The sequence below is a fragment of the Sminthopsis crassicaudata genome, chromosome 3 (assembly GCF_048593235.1).
Source record: "Sminthopsis crassicaudata isolate SCR6 chromosome 3, ASM4859323v1, whole genome shotgun sequence".
In the NCBI taxonomy this organism is placed as follows: domain Eukaryota; kingdom Metazoa; phylum Chordata; class Mammalia; order Dasyuromorphia; family Dasyuridae; genus Sminthopsis; species Sminthopsis crassicaudata.
This window is the reverse complement of record NC_133619.1, coordinates 263,881,804-263,896,790: the sequence shown is the minus strand read 5'-3', so window position 1 is coordinate 263,896,790 and position 14,987 is coordinate 263,881,804. Positions and strand designations below refer to the sequence as shown.

General features: G+C 34.1%; 1 protein-coding gene across 4 annotated transcripts in view; it reads right to left on the bottom strand.

Moving 5' to 3' along the window:
- Positions 1 to 14,987, bottom strand: part of TIAM1 (TIAM Rac1 associated GEF 1) — a 125,196-nt gene that overhangs the window by 29,893 nt on the left and 80,316 nt on the right. For all 4 annotated transcript variants that reach the window (XM_074300672.1, XM_074300670.1, XM_074300671.1 and 1 more), the window contains exons 13-14: positions 10,577 to 10,801; positions 3,379 to 3,482 (exon numbers count right to left, since the gene is read on the bottom strand). In XM_074300672.1, the coding sequence (XP_074156773.1) occupies positions 3,379 to 3,482; positions 10,577 to 10,801 (329 nt within the window). The remainder of the gene's footprint in view (positions 1 to 3,378; positions 3,483 to 10,576; positions 10,802 to 14,987) is intronic.

Below are 14,987 nucleotides of genomic sequence, written 5' to 3'. Positions count from 1 at the left end.
GGCAGCCCTTTTCATAGTGGCTAGAAACTGGAAAATGAATGGATGTCCATCAATTGGAGAATGGTTGGGTAAATTATGGTATATGAATGTTATGGAATATTATTGTTCTGTAAGAAATGACCAACAGGAGGAATACAGAGAGGCTTGGAGAGACTTATATCAACTGATGCTGAGTGAAACGAGCAGAACTAGGGGATCATTATACACTTCAACAATGATACTGTATGAGGATGTATTCTGATGGAAGTGGATACCTTCAACATAGAGAAGAGCTAATACAACTCCAATTGATCAATGATGGACAGAATCAGTTACATTCAGAAAAGGAATACTGGGAAATGAGTGTAAACTGTGAGCATTGTTTTTTTTTGTTGTTGTTTTGTTTTGTTTCTCTTCCCAGATTATTTTTACCTTGTGAATACAATCCTTCCTTTGCAACAACAACAACAAAATTCGGTTCTGCACATATATATTGTACCTAGGATATACTATAAGATATTTAATATGTATGGGAATGCCTGCCATCTAGGGGAGGGGGTGGAGGGAAGGAGGGGAAAAACTCAGAACATAAGGGAGTACAAGTGATAATGTTGTAAAAAAAAAAAAAATTACCTATGCATATGTACTGTCAAAGAAAATGTTATAATTATAAAAATTAATAAAAAAATAAATTAAAAAAAAGATATTCTCTTCTCTCTAGGTTCTTAGAACTCCCCTCTCTCTTGGTTCTTCTGGTATCTGACTATTACTTCTGTGTCTCTTTTCCTACATCTGACCCTCTAACCCTAGATGTCTTTAAGGGTTTTTTTTCCTGGCTCATCTTCTCCCTCTATTTTTCAGTTGGTAGTCCCATCAGTTCCCATGGATTTTAATTGCTATCTCTATGCTAATAATTCTCCAATTTATTAGCTTATCCCAAATTCTGCTATCCAATTGTTGCCAAGGCCTATTTATTTCACTTTTCTGACATTTTGAGTATGCTCACTTCTCTTTTCTGGCACTGATACCACTCACACCTGGAGAACTTTAATAGTCTGCTGATGCATCAGCCTGCCTCAAGTTTCTCCCCAATATGTTCTACTGATTTTCCTAAATAGTCTGACTATTTTACACCATTTAATAAACTCCAATAGCTTTTGATTGCCTTCAAGATCAAAACTTTATCTGGTATCCAAAGCCCTACATAACCTAGTCCCCTTTCTACTTTGTCACTTACTTACTCCCCACCACATACTCTTCCTTTTTTTTTTTTTTTTTTTCTTTTCTCCTGAGGCTGGGGTTAAGTGACTTACCCAGGGTCACACAGCTAGGAAGTGTTGTGTCTGAGACCAGACCCGAACTCGGGTCCTCCTAAATTCAAGGCTGGTGCTCTATCCACTGCGCCACCTAGCTGCCCCCTACCACATACTCTTCCATTCAGTGACACTGGCCTTTTGGCCATTCCATAAGCAAATACTCCATCTCTTGGCTATTGGTTTTTTCTCTGGCTGTCCTTCATGTTGAGAAGCCTCTTCCTCTTCAGCTGTGGCTACTGACTTCCCTGGTTTGCTTTAAGTCCCAACTAAAATTCTACCCTTTTTAATTCTAGTATCTTTAATCTGGCTTGTTTTGTAAATTTTTTTTTTTTTTTGTATGTTATCTTCCCCACTGAACTGTATGTAAGGGGAAGGGACTGTCTTTTGTTTCTTTTTCTATTTCCAGTACTTGACATAAGGTATGCACTTACTAACGGTTTGTCAATGATTATTGATTAGAACTGTTAAATATTATATTCATATTAAATTATCAAAATATTAAGAAGTAAAATACTTTTCTCTAAAGCCCTTTCCAAAATTCTTGAGAAAAACCAAAAAAGCAAAAAAGATTTTTCTTAGGGAAATAGTTAAGGATGACAACCAAATTGGAGTTTTATCTTTTCTGATCCTTGGAGGTCGATTTGACTGACTGATTAAGATCTATTCAAGGAAAGTGATTTTTTTTTTTCTCCCAACGAATGAGAACTTATTCTCTACTTCCCATTTGGTTTAGATATAATATAGATGTCTAGGAGATTCTTCTGGGGAATAGTCAAGTAGGAAAGAGACACAGATTTTGTTGCTAGTTTTCTGGAATAGTAACCCAGAACTGTAATATGACTTTTCCCCTCAGGATTTCTATGTATGCTATTTAAAATTGTCTTGAGGCAAACAGTCATATGAAAGTGAATGGGAGACTTCATCATTTTGGATATCTCTCTGGATTATGGATTAATATCAAATTAAAAATTATTAATATTGATATTGTTTCTTTGACAGACTTACTAAGTTAAAGTTATTACAACTATATGATTTGGCAACAACCTACAAATAAAATTTATGGACATATGTACCACCATTTATAAAATCATACTTTTTTGTTTTATTTTGCAAACTCATTTTTATTTCATCATGTTCTTGTTTATATATTTGAATATCTATAGTATTTGCCAATGGAAGTCAGAATGAAATTTAGATTCAAAATCTTCACAATTTTTGGAGATAACTGAGTCACATCAATCTGTCAAATAATGTAGTTTTTAATAAGAAAGTATAATTTCTCCTCTGTAGAAAAACATTTATGGTTTTTGTAGAGGATGGAGTCTGTGTGTGATCATTCTGCTAGAGGCTTTACAACAGAAGTTGGTAATCTTTTTTTCCCCCCCAAACCACTAACACATAAAAGTCATAATGGCCTCACAATTAAAAAGAATTTTATTGAAGTTTTCTACTCATCTTTCTTTTAAATTAAGAACAGGAAACAAAACTGTAGAAAAAATAAAAACAAATACCAAGAGTAAACCTACATATGTATATAACTTTCCTGAATTTTTTATCATGTTCAGTTAGTCAATCCATAAATATTTATTAAGTACCTACTACGTTCTAGGTACTGTACTACCTGCTTATCTATTAAGAAGGATGCTAACAGGTAATAGATAGAAGGAAAACAAAATATGCATAGAAGGCTAAAATGTAAAGAGAGCTATATAGATATATACACAAATAGAGGAAGATGAGACTAGAAAGAATTTCATTATTTTTTGGAATATGCTTAAAGAATATGTACAGGAAAAAAAATGAAGATGTGCTAATATAGAAGTTTTTAAACTGGATATAAGATCACAATTATAATTTACACAATGTATTAGAACTTTTAGAAACACCTTAAGAATCTGGTTATTTGTAAGAAAAAACACCTCTAATCATATACAGATAGATACCAAAAAATTATGTCAGTTACAATGGAATCCCAAGAGATTTATCCATTAGATTTTAAGTTAATTGAGGGCAAGTACTTTCTGTCTGCGCCTTAGCACAGTGCCTGGCACAAAGCAGATATTTAAAAATAAAAATTTCTCACCTTGTTTGTTTTGTCACTCTCATCAGAGGACTCCAAGTCACGTATATCTGTCTCTTCAGGAGTCATTTCAGCACTTCTGACTTGCTCAGAGCAAAGGTTATTCCCTATTGAAAATGTAAGCAAAAAAAAAATATATATATATAAAATTAGCAGTTCTCTAGTCCAGCCCATATGGAAGAGGAACGCTATGAATATACCCAACAAGTGACCATCCAGCCTCAGTGTGAAGGCTTCCAAAAAGGAGGCAGCCCATTCTACTTTGTGATAATCTGTTTCTGCCCTCTGGAGCTAAACAAAACAAGTCTAGTCCTCTTCCATATAACAATTTTACAAATACTTAAAGATAAATCTGTGTCCCTGGAGTTTTCTGCAGATTCAGTATGTCTATTCCTTTTTCCTTTCTTCACTGGCATGGATTCAAGAACCTTAACTATTTCGGATGTTCTTCCTCTGGTCTGTCTCCAATTTATCAATAGTCCCAAATAACACTCCAGATGTAGTTTGGTCACAATATAGTACAAAAGGACTGATACTTTTTAATTTCTATAAGCTATACCTGCCCTAATTATTAGTGATCATTTACATAGTACCTTCAAGGTTTGCAGAGCATTTTCATATATTATTTCATTTGATCTTCACAAAAATTCTCTTAGGAAGGTGGTAATATCTTCATTTTAAACAGAGATTTGGGGTGATGATGCTATATGACTTGGTAAAGATCTCATAATTAGGATCTGAGACAGGCTTCCAGCTTAGGTCCTCTTGATTCTCAAATTTAGGGTTTTATCTGCTGCTATTATCACCTAACTTTAGATCTGCATCACAATACTCATTAAAATTGATTTCCGATATACTAAAAAACACAGGCTAGTATTCCAAAGAGATCACAAAAGAGGGGAAAGAACCCACATGTATAAAAATGTTTGTAGCAGCTTTTTTTGTGGTAGAAAGGAATTGGAAATTGGGGGAATGCCCATCAACTGGAGGACAACTGAATAAGTTGTGGTATTTGAATGTAATGAATACTATTATTTTAATTTTATCCTAAAAAGAAAGAACAATGTAGTTGCATGAAGGATATTCCAAAAAATACACTATGGATTCCAAAAGTAATTTAAAAAGAGGAGCTTCAAAATTATTTTGAGTAACATCAATATCATTAGGGAACATACAGTATTATAAGAACAGCACCCATTTAGATGTATAATCCCTCTAGTACATTACAAAACTAATTTAAACATCTTATAAGTAAGCCTCATCTATCCACAATTTTATATAAAGGCTGCACTACACATTTGAACAATAAAAAGTGTAGGGCAGGGCACCATTTTTTCTGAACAACATATGTATAATGTGTGACAAATTCTGAAAAAAAATTTAAACAATGCTAATTGAATTTGTTAACTTAAAAGTTGTATTAACAAAAACTACTATAGTTGAAAACTGGGTTTCACTGGCACAAAGCTGCCACCTCGTGGCCAAATAAAAGTTTTGTTTTGTTTTGTTTTTTTAATATATTTGGGCCATTTTTCTCAAGAAGTTTGTTCTCAATGTAATTTTATTTTTGTATTTTATTTTCCCCCAGTTATATGTAAAAACAATTTTTAACTTTCATTTAAAAAATTTTTTTTAAAGTTTTTTAAAACTTTGAGTTGGAAGTTTTCTTCCTCCCTCCATATTCCCTCATGGAGAAGGCAAGCAATTTATTATAAATTATACATTTGTGGTTATGCAAAAACAATAGCATTTTTAAAAAGAAGGAAGAGGATAAGAACGACTGCCTAACAACTTTCAATAGCCTTAAATTTCTGAAGGCCTCCATTCTCTTCAACCTTTTCTGCTCAACAGGCCAAAATTTCAAGTGTGCTTTCCAAAATAATTCAACTTAATAAACATTTAGTAAATTTTTGGCAATGAATTAGATACAAAATCAGATAAATCCCTGACTTCCAAGAGTTTATTTTCTAATCTGGGGAGTATAGGTATATACAAAATTATTTCAGAAGACACAGAGCGCTAAAGAACTAGAAGGATGAGTAAAAACTTCCAATAGGAGTAAGAGTCTAAGTTAAGTTTGATGAATCTAAGTTAAGTGATGAAGAAATGAGCAGAACCAAGAGAATGTTATATATAGTAACAATACTGTTTTAAGAGCAATTTTGAGTGAATAAGTCATATGAGTCATATGAGTAATTCCCAAATTAACTACAAAAGTATTTATGCAAAGGATTATCTGCAACCAGAGAAAAAAAACTGATAAATAGAATTATGTATAGAATGATTTCACACACACACACACACACACACACACACACACACACACCCCTACACCTCTATTGATAGTCATCTAGGGCAATAGGGGGAGGGAAGACAAAGGAAAACTGACACGATAATTTTATACACATACACATATATGTGAAATAGCAAATTATACACAACAGATTTGCAATTTCATGTGCAGTCATCTATTAAAAATTATACTGTTATAAAAATATTTGTTTTATTCCATAAATTAAAAATAACATAAAATTTTTAAAAAGATTCATAAATTAGGAAATACATTCCAGGCTCATACAAAAGTATAAAATGTTCCATATGAAATACGGATCCCCATTCCAACTCATCTTCCACAGAAAATTGTCCCCTCTATCATCCTCACTCTTGATAATCTTTAATCTCCCTTTTTCTACTGATTATTTCTTTTTTCCTACAACATGCCCATGTCTTCCTCAACCTTAAAAAAAAAAATCTCTTATTGAACCGACCATCTTTACTTCCTTTTATGGCTAAATTCCTTGAGAAAGTCATTTGCAATTGGTGCCTTTACTCCTCCTTCAAGACATGTATCAAAATTTTGCCTATATTAATAACCCTGGTGCTTTATTATAGTGCCTGGCATACAATATTCATTGCCTTGACTTCTCTACAGTTTTTGACCTTAATAACTATGCCATTCTTCAAGATATTCCTTCTCCCCTTGTATTTTAAGACAATCCAAAGAATAATACAACAGAAAGAAGCTGATATTATAGGCCCTTAGTCCAACTCTCTCACCCTTGTCATCCATACCTTGTTAAATTTTGGACACGTCATTTAGTCTCTCCAGAACTCTCCTCACTTCCAGTTCTTGATTTATGATCTTATATTCTTTCAGTTCTACTTATATGAACTCTCTCCTTTGCTAGTTCATCAGCTTATCTTCCACCCACTAAGCCTGAGTTTTCTCCAAGGTTCTATCCTGGGTGCTCTTCTCTCTACAATCTCCTTCACCAATTACCTCCTGGACATCTATTTCTAGAGGTACTAAGTGCCGGTACCTCAAACTCAATATGTCCAAAACAGAATTTGCTTTCTTCTTTCCTAAACCCATTCCTCCTCCAAATTCCTCTATTTTCTTCCAGTCATTCAAATCATCTTTGGCTCTACCTTCCTCCTTAAGTCTGTGTCCAGTTAATTGCCAAGTTTTATCAATTTTACTTCCATGACATTTCTTACACACATTCTCTTTTCTTCACTATTCTATTTCAGGACTTCTCCATGGATCACCTGGACAGCATCCTAAATGGACTTCCTTATCAAAATTCCACCACCTTTTGTTACTCTGCCTATTTTTGTGTAACTGAATTGCTGGCTGTCTAGGAATATACTGGCCCCATTCTCTTAGCACTTCCATCCACCTCAACCCCATCCTCCTGTGTCCCACTTTCACTCTGTTCATTTATCTGTGACCTCCAGAATTCTTATTCAATAACTAAGAAACTTCCCCTCACTGTTTCCTCTCACACTTTTACTTGCTCTCACAGGAGCACCAGCTTCCACCATATGACACTGCATCCCTTGTTATCTTCTCCAGTACTGGCTGAATCTCTTTTCACACCATCATATCACAAGAAGGAAGAATTGGAATTTTTTTTTTTTTGCTCCTTTGCTAACATCACTCAGCAACTTGTTTTCTTTTTTAAGTTGGATCATCTCTATCCAATCCTTATTGTGGTCATTTTTCATATCATCTACCAAGGTATCTTTCCCCTCCTTTGTAAAGAAACTTAGTACCTGGTTCCCGGTTTTTGTATTCTCCTCAACTGCTTCTGTAACACTGACTTCAACATCCATGCTAATTTCTCTCAAAAATTCTAATCTTCTAATTTCTGAAGTTCTTCAAGTCCTGTGACCTACCCCTCTATTATCTCAGCCATAGAGTGAGGATTTATCCACTCTGAATTACCTGCTTTCATTATTAAAAAAAAATAACAATAATGATAATATCCAAAGCAATCCCAATAAACTTTGGACAGAAAATGCCATCTGTATCCAGAAAAAAAAACCAAAAAACTATGGGGATTAAATATAAATCAACATATGCTACGTTCGCTTCTTTTTTCTCTCCCATAGTTTCCCCCTTTTGTTTGGATTTTTCTCTCCCAACATGATTCATAAAGCAATATGTAATAACATAAATAAATTTTTAAAAAGAATAAAAAATCAAAAAATCCTAACCTTTGACATTTCTTTGATATAAAGATTCTGAGCCTAAGGTATAAGAACTTGCTTAAAAAAATATTTATAGGGGCAGATAGTTGGTGTAGTGGATAAAGCACCAGACCTGAAGTCAGGAGGACCTGAGTTAAAATTTGGCCTCAGACACTTAACACTTCCTGGCTGTGTGACCCTGGGCAAGTCACTTAATCCCAATTGCCTGGGGTGGTAGGCAGTTGATGGAACACTGGCCCAGAAGTCAGAGAGACCTCATTTCAAATACAGTCTCAGAGATTTATTAGTTGTGTAATCCTGGACAAGTCACTTAACCTTGACTGCCTTGAATTTTTTTTTTGATAGCTATTTTTCAATATAATTACTTTCCTTTATAATTGAATGTATTTTATTTTATTTATTTAAAAATGTTATTATAAGAAGGGTTTTTATCAGACTACCAAAAGGAAACAACACATATAAAAGTCAAAAATCCTTGCTCTATTAGATCATAATTTCCTATCATTTCCTCATTCTGTGTGCCTTGCCTAAACAATTTTCACTTTTTCAGACCACTATTTCTGTTTTGATTTCACTTTCCTCCTAATCTCATCACTAAACTGGAAGTTCAAATGAACACAAACTTTATTTTTCATTACCCTTAATGCATTATTCTATTACTCAGAAGCCCTAGTAAAAGTCTAATCTTAAATTACTTTCCTTTTTCTTTTTTTGTGAGGCAACTGGGGTTAAGTGACTTGCCGGAAGTCACAAAACTACTAAATCTCTGAGAACTGAAAAGAGGAGGCTAAATAAAGATAGGAGAGTCAGGAATCCAACAAAAGTTTAATTTCAGTGATGGAAATGGCCTATAAGCGAGGAGGCAGATTATATACATGTGCTGGGGCCTGCCCCTAATACCTGGACCATTTTAGAGGGGCTAAACCTTGATACTTAAGCTAATGGCTATGCAGTGAGCTGTACAGCCTGACAATGAGGGACAACAGCAAGAATGTGACAAGTCTGATTCAGAGCAGGATTTCACCACCAGAATTTGTCTAAGCTTGTCTGGTGCTTGTCTGAGCTCAGAGAATACCTGATGCTGGTCAAAGCAATACAATGATTATGTGATTTTGCCAGAGACTGAGATCATCCAGAGGGTGAGTGCTTGTTATGTCCAGCTGGCTTGCTGGATCTTAGCTTGGGAAAATAGGAATCTCCTAATATTTTGACAAGGTATACCACCAAATTATTTTAGGTAACCTTAATTGCATCCTCACTGCAGCAATCCTGTCTACTTCTCTGTAAGTGAAATAAAGTACTCTCTAAGAACTTGTGTACTTTACAGTAACAGTAAGTAGTAAATGTACTTACTGGTCTGTAAGTGAAGTTCTAGTTCCACAGAAGCTGTTTCAAACATTTTCTTCATTCCTTAGGTTTCCTACAGCTCTCTCCCTTCACACTTAGTTGACAATCTTTCCTCTTAACTAAGAAAAATGAGAATATTTGCTATATCGTTTTCTCCCCTTATCTTCATGACTATACTTTCTACTACTTTATTTCAGGATCTATTTGCTTGTTCTCTTCTCCCTCCTATCTTCTCCAGTAGATTGACATCTCAACCATACACCTCTTCACTCTAATCTTCAATCACTCTTCTTCTACTGGTTCTTTCAACATTGTCTTCAAAGATCTTCAAAGAGATCATATTTCTCCCATGCTTTTTGCAAAAATTTTATTTTTTAATTAAAAATTTATTCCTTCTTCCTTCATTGAAAGAAAAATATCCCCCTTATAACAAATATGCATAGTCAAGCAAAAAGTTAATTTCTATTTTGCTCACATCAAAAAAAAAAAAAAAAAAAGTGTATTAATCCACCCTGAGTCTATAACCTTTATGTCAGAGGTTGGGTTGCATTTTATATCATAGAAAAAGCCTCTGGAATCATGACTAATCAGAGTTCTTAAATCTTAACATGTTGTTTTTCTTTAGAATTTTTTTTAAATACATAAATTGTTTTCCTAGAACTATTTACTTTACTCTGCATCAATTTATACAATTCTTCCTAAAGCTTTTCTGAAACTGCTCCTTAATAATTTCTTAAAGCACATAACATTTTATCACATTCATTTATCATAACTTATTTAGCCATGCAAGTGGTGGATATTTCCTCAGTTTCCAATTCTTGGTCATCAAAATGAACTATTCTAGATATTCAACCTGTGATATACAATTCAATAGCAAACTGAATCCAACAATCAAGATACCTTGTCTTCCTGTAACCTCTGGGTTAAAATGCAAGTTCTGTAGCCCTTCCTTAATCTGACTCCTAAAACCCTTTCCAGACTGATTCCAGGGTTATATACTCTAAGTTCCAATCAAATAGAACCATTATTTATTTTCTAAACTTAAAATTTCATTTTCCATTTCTGTGCCTTTGTACAGAATATAGCCTTACCTCCCATGCTTAGAAAGCATTTCCTTCTCACCTTAAAAGCTTTGGCTCAGCTCTCTTTGTTTCCATTCTTATTAATGCTGTCTTTCTTCAAATGAGTCAAGGATATCGTAGGTGACTGATCAACATTTTTTTAATTGAATTGAATCTTAGGCAGACAGCTTAGCCAGCACATCTTTTTGTTTGATTTTAGATCACCTAGAGAATCCCTAGAGACCCATCATGGTTTCAAAAGAAATCCCATAATCTTTAAGAAGTTTGCTCAAACATACCTGGGTTGTTGGTGAGAAAGGCAAATGGGCTTTCACTGAAATCTGAAAGGCTGTCCACACGATGAGGGGGACTCTCAAGCAGCTTCTGGCCTCCAACTAGTTCAGGATAGGTCTGTACTATAAGGCATAGTGACAGCTGAGTAAGGACATCTTTAAGCATGGATGAGTTGAGGGTGTCTGCAGCTTTATTATTGATTTCAAGAATCTCATCACCAGTTTTCAAGCCTGCCAATGCAAAATAGAAATTTTCAGCTTTAGGAAAAACATGCAGTTAGAGCACATCATCCAAGAACTCTGGTTTTCATGCCAAGTTACATCAGGAAATGACTGAAACACAGGTAGAGAGAATAAAGTCAATGGCACGCCAATCTAGAATATATATCAATAAACAACTATTTTCTTGTGAATATTCCATTAAGACAAACTTTACTATGTTTTGTGATACAATTAAAATAATGATGAACCATCATTTACTAATCTTAAAATAGATTTTATGTAACATTATTTTTTGAAAAACACTGGATTAATTACAATTTTTATAATGTCCTTGGGAAAAGATTGCAAAGAAAATGTGATTATGGGGTGTACCGATAAATCAAGAAGCTTTTATAAAGTGTAGATACTTTGTACTATGTTAGATACCAGAGGCAAGAAGATAAAAATTATTTCCCAAAAGATTATATTCTATCAGAGGTTATTCAGCAGGCTGTTGTTCTTCAGTTATCTTTATAGCATATAGCCCAGCTTTTTAAACTGTGGTTTGGGGCCTTATGGGATATTGGGATACTGAATGTAGGGAGCTGCAAAATTATGATTTATTATCAGTAAATGTTTGATTTGTATACCTATTTTATGTACCTATATATCTGGGGTTATGTAAACATTTCTTGGGCTAAAAAGGGACACAAGTGGAAAAAGTTTTAGAAATCCTGGCCTATGGGACAATTAATTGTAGCACGATTACTGAAATCAAAGTATCGCTTTTGGACAAAGATTGAAGAACTCAAAATTTCCTGGAGAAATTCCTTTTGTGCCACTTTAGCACAGAAAGAAACAAAGAAATAGTTTTGTACCAATGTCCTAGATTGGTCATAATCAGTTCTTGTACTGAATACATTTTTATAGATCAGCAAAGGTTGGGTTACTTTCAGAAGCAGGTTGAAAAAATTTCCAAAGCATGTAATCACAAGATCTTGGTTTCCAGGAGAAGCTACTACAGTACTGCTCATTTTCCTAGCCAGAAAAGTATGAGATGACTCATTGTCTTATGGAAATAATTAAGTCTTGTACAATACATGCAACATGATTTTTGGAAAGGAGAATATGGTAGAGAAGAGCACAAGAAGGTGAAAAAGGAAGAAAAATGTATATTCAATTGGAAGGAAGCAAGGAAATGGGAAATGAAAGATTAGATAGTGTATTTTTAAGTGATAACATTGGGGAGGTGGGGGAGGAATCTATTAAGAAAAGAAAGAATCAAGGGAAAAATGGATTGCAAAATGGTACTATGATGATAAATCCAACCCCACCCCCTACTCAGCTATTCAGGGATGCTAACTTCAATGCAATATTACAAGAAATTTATACTCCTTGGATTTAGTGACTCATAAGCACTTGCAGGAACTCAGTAATTTTGCTAGTTGAAATATTGGGTAAGAATTACTAAATTGTCACCTTGTGACCCAGAGTTTTCACCAGTGAGATCAAGAAAGATACTGTCAGCAAGAAAAGACCTATATGTAATATATATGTATATTTATACACAGAGATATGTATACATATATGTACACATACTCACACATATAGAGCAGCATTATTTGTAATAATAAAAACATGGAAAGAAAATGCCTGTTCAATGATGATAGTATATGAACATAATGAAATATTACTGTTCCTTACAAAATGATGAATATGAAGAATTTATAGAAATATAAAACTCGTATAAAGCAGTTGTTGTTTGTCCTTCAATCTCAAAGACGACCAGGATACCTAGGAGATGACACTATGATATGCAAGTGAATTGGATCTGAGTGAAGGACGACTGTGCAAGATTACTTGCCTCACTTTCCTCTCCAGAACCATCTGGGTTCAGTGGTCAGATAGAATCAGAATGACTAGAGATGGCCCTCTGTATGAAGTAATGATAGAATGAAGAAAGTAAAATCAAAAGCTTTGAAGTCCTAAATTCAAGTTTCATATCTGATATTATATAAACTAATCAAGCAAGTATCAATCTGCTTTGATAAAAGAAGGTTCCTTGAGTTTCCTATTTCTAAACACCCAATGGAAATCATAGAACCACTTAAGTGTGATTTTCTGCAAGAGCTATGGTCCAATCAACATAGACAAGTTTCTTCTCTTTCTAACACTTCATTATCTTGTTTCTGAAGATAAAATTTAGGCTATTATGTAATATGTTGGGAGGAAATGCTAATTATTTCAGAAAAACCAATTAAATGCTTTTTTCCATGCTCTTCAGGGGAAATTTATCCCGAGGCAACAATAGGCAAGGCCCAAAGATGTGATAGATCTTGGAAATCATAACAAACACTTTTAAAATTTTTTTTTTAAGTATACTAAAACTTAAAACAGAGTTCTATTGCAGGTTTTAGAGGCAAAGGCTGAGAAGGAAAAAGTTTCTCCTATTTATCTTAAAAAATATATCAAGTCAAACCTTTTCTTAAAACTCATTATTGCTGCCAAAAGCAATAAAAGCAACTTGAGTTCAAGGTGCTAGTTATTATTCTGAAAGCTTCTACATTCAGGAACATCGATAAAAATATTTATGTCTCTCCCACCTCTGATTTGCCTGTCTTTCAAATTAGAGGAGAATAAAACTTATAATAAATCGAGATTTACCTTGTAATTATTCTTTAAAGAGATGAGGGAAAAAAAATTTTTTTGGTACTCAATGCTTAGCATAGGACTCACTTAATAAATGATCTATCTATCTATTGGCTGCTAAGTGGTACAAAGCATAGAATGCTGAACCTGTATTAAAAAGAACTGAGTTCAAATCCATCTTCAGACATTGACTATAGAATCTTAGCAAGTCACTTTAATTTTTGTTTGCCTCAATACCATCAGTTATAAAATGGTGATAATAATAGCACTACTTCACAGAACTGCTATGAAAATCAAATGAATTTTAAAAAAAAGAAATTAGAAAAAGGAAATCAAATGAGATAATGTTTGTAAATGCCTTAGCATATTGTCTGGCATACAGTAGGTGCTTTATAAAGGCTCCTTCCTTCTTTTTCTCCTTCTTGTTTCTTTCTTTTTTCCCTTTTCTTCCTATCTAAAAATGGCCATCCTTCTACAAGACTCAAGGAGAAATAATAGGGAGGCTGACTATACAATCAGGATTTTTATATAATCCAGTGCTTATAGTGATTTTAGTAAAAAAAAGTCTGTGTTTGAGTTAGTAAAATATGAATATCCAGGATGAAAAAGTTAGAGGCAATATGTAATAAAAAGAACATTGGCTCTTAATTCTGAGTACTTAAGATTCCAATTCTCAATCTGACACTTACATCTACTAGGTAGCTTTGGGAAAATAAGTAACATTCTCTGAACTTCAGGTTCCTCATACATGAAATAAGAAGGCTAGACTAAGAGCCTCTGAAATCCCCTCCATGGGATCCCATCTATTATCTGATCATGATGTTGGGTAGCTATCATGTATGGGATATATAAGAATACATGGATAAACATTGCACAGAATAAGAAAGCACAACAAGGTCATCTACACCAATGGAGGCAACACCTTTACTGATTAGATCATATAAATCTGCTGAACTACTGAAGTATTTTACATTCCACCAATAGCGAGTGATCTTTGACATTTCTAACTTGAAATAAATTCAGCAAGCATTTAATCTACGGTATGTAAAGTCCTATGCTGGGTACTGAGGATAAAAATACAAAGAATTTGAATTTATCTTCTTTTGTGGGGGGGAGTGAAGGAAGGAAGGATATGAACTTTACACAGATACAGTGTGAGCAGGTTAAGTTCACAAAGAACCAACAAGTTTATGGCAGGCTCTCCATCTCTGGGACATCCTCAGTTCCTTCACACATCCCATCTATTTCCAAATCTTGTCATTTCAACTTTTATAACATCTTTTCTTTCCTACCCACCACCCTCATTGAGGTGCTCATCACCTCTCACCTAGATTATATTAGGCTCAAGAGGGAAAGGAAGCTTTTTAAATGTAAATTTAAAAATAAATGAGTATTTATATGGTATCTATTAAATGCAGGTACTGTGCTAGGTGCTTAAAAATATTATTTCATTTGATCCTTACAATAACCCTGTGAGGAAGGTGCTAGTATTGTCTCCATCTTACAACTGGGAAAACTGAGATAGAGTCTGTTCCAGGGTCAGACAGCTATTAAGTGTCTGAAGCCA